A 5,028-nucleotide genomic window follows, 5' to 3' on the forward strand; every position below is an offset into this window, starting at 1 on the left:
CTCAATATACAACGGAGGTGTCAACTGGAAAGACTCCAGAAATTACTACACCAGCAACTACACCGGAAATGCTTCCAGAAAATATCACAACAACAACAACACGGATTACTTCGACGAGTCAAATTGCAGCGGAAACTGAAAAATCTTCTTCTCAAATTCCTCAAACAACGCAGACTAGCACATCTACTGTTGAAAGCACAACACAATTCACAGATATTCTAACAACAGAGACTACACCACCTCTCACCTCAACTACAGAACAACCAACTCAGTCTACTCGAGCCACAGATGTACCAACATCTCTGCCAACCACATTTCTTACTAGCACAGTGCACACATTACCTGAACCGACAATCGTATCATCCTCTATAATACACTCTACTACCACTGCAATACCACATACTGATCAAACTAGCACTGAATATACAACTAAGGCTTCAACAGAAAAGACTCTGGAAATTACTACACCAGCAACTGCAATAGAATTGTTTACAACACCTCTCACAGACACAACAACACAGATTACTTCAACAAGTCAAATTCACACAGAAACAGAGAAATCTTCTTCCCAACTTTCTCAAACAAAACAGATTCACACATCTACTGTTCAAAGCACAACACAACCCACTACAACTACAGAACAATCAACTCTCTTTACTCAAGCCAAAGATGGAGACAAATCTATTCCACTTACACCTGCTTCTAGTAAATTTCAAACACTACCTCAAATGACAATTCTTTCGTCACCAATAGTACACACTACTACCACTGAAAAACCACACACTTATCAAACTAGCACTCAATATACATCTGAGGCGTCAACTGAAAGGATTCTTGAAATTTCTACACAAGCCAGCACACCAGAATTGCTTACAGAATCTATCACAGACACAACAATACAGATTACTTCAAAGAGTCAAATTCCAACAGAAACTGATAAATCTACTTCTCAACTTCCCCAAACAACACACATTGATACATCCACTGCAGAAACCACAACTTTATATAGTGATATCATTACTCAGCGAGGAGTTACACCCAAAATAAGAACTTCTGCATCAAGAAGTGCATCTAGTGTACCTGAACACATTTTCACTTTGAACACAACACACCTTTCATCAACTACAAATTTAGCATCATTATTGCATTCAACGCTTAGTCCAAGTATTCCTATTTTTAATGGCAGTAGCTTTGTGCATCCAACTTTCTTATCTACAAAGACAAAATTTCCTGATACAGTGTCTACTACAACCTCTTCTCCATTTGTCTCTTCTTTACAGACGTCTTCTATTTCTACACTGAGATCATTGATTTCTAAATTTCATAATTTCTCTACTCTGTCTCCTCCTAATGCAACCAATATGTCAGAATCTTCAACTTCATCTCTCTTTTCTACTTCACATTTCGTTACAAATAATGAAACATATATTTCTGAAGAAACCAATTCAACTTTTCCAACTCACTCTAAATCAATTGCCCAAAATTTTTCATATTCACCAACCTCTCATGAAAGAACAAAACCAACAATATTAACTGTCATAACTACGAAACGACCAGATTTTTCTCTGAAGTCAACTACAAATGCCTCCAATCAAAGTTCAACACTGACTGTCCTGAAAACATTTCATCCTTCAACTTCTATGAAAATTACCAATGAATCTGAACTTTATATTACTAAACAGCCTACTCATGGTATTCTTTTAACTAATGCAACAGAAACAAAAGATAAGTCTTACACGATGATAACAGCTCGCACCAGTGCAAAAGCCATCAAACGATTACCTGTCACAAAGATACTCAATGCAACAGACTTTGATGAGAAAATATATAGCACTCCTAGTAGCCTTCTCCAAACAAAACCAAATGCAAGTAGTACAATGCTGGTGATTTCAAGAAGTATCAAGCAACATCTGTCAACACCAATAAAAACTCATTCAACTGGAAAGACTGTTTTGCCTTCTCCAAGCAGTTCATCAAGTACAAATATTTCTATGATAATAATATCCCGGAGAACTAAACCAATTACTTCAATAATTCCTCCAACAATAACATCAACTATTACATCACCAATGAAAGGTAAGACAATCAATTATTCAATTTCCTAAGGAAAACTTTTATTTTTTTTTACAGTTATAATTATTACCATTATTATTTATCATGTTTTCAAGTTTTATGCAAATTTCTACAATATTGCTATGTGAACTTCTGTATTTATGAGGGATGTACAGCATTGTCCTTTGGGAATATAGAATTTTGATTCTATACTGCCATCAGTTTTACCTTATTGTGGGATTTGGTTTGTTACATCGAAAGTTATTTTAGTGTTTCTTTGATTATGTAGTGAATGTACAATATGAATTCTTTTATTTTGTAGGGTGGTTTTTGTTTTTCTATATACTCTGTAACTGATGTGATATTATTTAGTGTTGGGCAGTGACTCCATGGTGTTTGTGCTATGAAGGTAGTGTTATACTAAGGGATACAACTGTGTAGAATGTGAGTTAAGTGGCTGGTGTTATAGACTTAAGTGTCAAGTATTTGAAGGTATCATAGACACTAATTCAATTGAATAAATGCCTTCATCGTGGTTGTTATGATCATACCATTACAGGACTTCTTCAAATGCTTGTCATGTTCAGTAATATTTGTTGTTTATTCATTGTGTTTACATTTACTTTTACCATGTTGGATTAGGCAGAACTCTTTAAGATAGTATTTTACAGTTGTATGCTTTCTTGACACCAACCTTTGCTTTTTTGTTCATCTTTTTTAAGTAACATTCTTTATTCTATTGGTCTTTGCATGTCAAATTTCCCAGCTGTGAGGTATATTGTTTATGCGGGATATAAACAAATGACAACACTGTGCAAGTGATGACAGTATGAACAAGTTGGAACAAAAACACACACACACACACACACACACACACACACACACACACAGAGGCTTCCATACTGTTTCTATCTACCAAATTTCACTCATAAAACATTGGTGAATCCAATGCTATAGTAGAATACACTTGTCCAAGATACCAAACCAGAATTAAATCCAAAATCACATGAAAGTGAAGCAAGCTTTTTAGTCAAACAGCCTTACATATGCCTCAATAGTAAAATTCTCTGAATTATGAACCAAACCTTTTCTTCAAATTAATGAGGTAGATTTTTCTCATTCTGCAGTCCATGTTCATGATATTCTTGCATTAGTTATTCTCATACATATGGTGTTACTTTTTCTTTCTGCTTAAACCAGAATAAATATAGATTTAGTGATCCTGGGTCACAAAATCTATAGACTTAACATTTAAAGCTTAAAGGTTGACTTTGCTTTTCATCCTTTTAGGGTCGATAAATTAAGTACCAGTTGTGTACTGGTGTCGATCTAATTGACTGGCCCCCTCCCCCAAAATTTTGGGCCTTGTGTCTAGAGTAGAGAAGAATAAAGGGTTTGGTTCAAAATTACAAGAATGTTACTGGATGTCAGGCACCTAAAGATGGTGGATGATACAACAGCTAAAATGTTGTAACACATTCTGAACAAATCAGTGTGTAATAATAATAATTTCTAATCTCATTAATTTCAGACAAAACTTACGTCAGGTGTTATTTTATTGAGTATTGATTGCGCTGAGTAAATGTTATGCTATATTGTTTCAACATTCATAAGATAGGTGGTGTTGTGAAACAGAACTTTATTACTTAAAAGTTATCTATCCCTGTTCAAAGAGAAAGAGAAATAGCCAATGAGAGACAAACAGACATACATATATACATACATTGTGTACATACATCAAAAAATATTAACTAGATTATGGCTGGGAGATAACAGTTTATTCAAAGTAGCCATCCTCACCTTCCTCCACAGCTTCAACACAGCTCTGGAAGCTGTTGCATGCATTCCTCACCGTGTCCTTGGGAAGATCTTCAAACACTTCCTTGATCTTGGTCACCAGCTTGACCTTTGTGTTGCAGGCAGAATGGTTGGTGTTGCTTTCTCAATTGTGCCCCATACATAGTTATCCATAGGATTAGAATCAGGAGTGTTAAGAAACCAGAAATTGGGGCTGGTGAAGCCTTAGAAATTCTCCAGTAACCACTTCTGGTTCTTTCTGGAGGTATGGCAAGGAGCCGAATCCTACTGCCACACATATGGCCTTCCAATTGCAACTCTTTTCAGTCAGAGATTGACTACAGTCTTCAGGAACTCCACATAGTCGTCTGAATTGAGTCTAAGGTCCTGTTCAAAGATGTGGGGATTAATTCCAGCATGCAGGCAGTTAGAAAGCCTGCTGTGTCCCTTCTTGTTGACCACAGCTTTGTAGTCTCCCTTACAGCTGTCCATGTCATGTCTCATACCCTTTACAGTGTTCATAGAGCACTGAGCGACAGTCATGATGCCAGCATTTTGATACCCAACATGAGTCAACATGATACAGGTAACTCTCTTCCAGTCCACCATGTCAGGTAACTTTTCTCAATTAAAACTTTAATCTTTATGCTCACTGGGGCAGCTACAGAGGAGACGTTAAGGGACCCTCTTTTAATATACAAGGGATAGGATGGAGTTTCGCTCTTGACTCATGAGTGAATGTTTGTTGGATTTGGTAAAGCATTGCAGACAATCAGAACCAGAAATCTGATATGCTAAATATCAGTCCACCAAAAATCAGACCAGATAATATTCTACTGCAGTATATTGGCCCACCTTGTTCAGGCTTCTTGCTGGCTGAGTCCTATCGCCCTGCTAGCTCTTGCTTCTCCTACACTTATGTAGACTTCTTGGAGCAGATGTTACTGCATTTTTCCTGCAATGCTTCCAATCTGATGAGTTAAGAAATAGTCCAAGCCTGAGCTTGCCACAGTTCCAACCAGAGCCCTCTGCTTCAACCATACCTCTGCCACCTACAACTCTGTAACAGCCCTCCACTTCTTACCCGTGCAAACTTCCAACCAGAGCCCTCTGCTTCAACCATACCTCTGCCACCTACAACTCTGTAACAGCCCTCCACTTCTTACCCGTGCAAACTTC

The 5,028-nt window shown here is 37.2% G+C and overlaps 1 protein-coding gene across 1 annotated transcript in view; it reads left to right on the plus strand.

The window, feature by feature from the left end:
• The first annotated feature begins 6 nt into the window (after positions 1-6).
• Positions 7-5,028, plus strand: part of LOC106879988 (uncharacterized) — a 12,132-nt gene continuing 7,110 nt past the window's right edge. The window contains exon 1 of the mRNA XM_014929765.2: positions 7-2,076. Within this exon, the coding sequence (XP_014785251.1) occupies positions 69-2,076 (2,008 nt within the window). The 5' untranslated portion in view covers positions 7-68. The remainder of the gene's footprint in view (positions 2,077-5,028) is intronic.

This window comes from Octopus bimaculoides, chromosome 17 (genome assembly GCF_001194135.2).
Source record: "Octopus bimaculoides isolate UCB-OBI-ISO-001 chromosome 17, ASM119413v2, whole genome shotgun sequence".
NCBI lineage: Eukaryota > Metazoa > Mollusca > Cephalopoda > Octopoda > Octopodidae > Octopus > Octopus bimaculoides.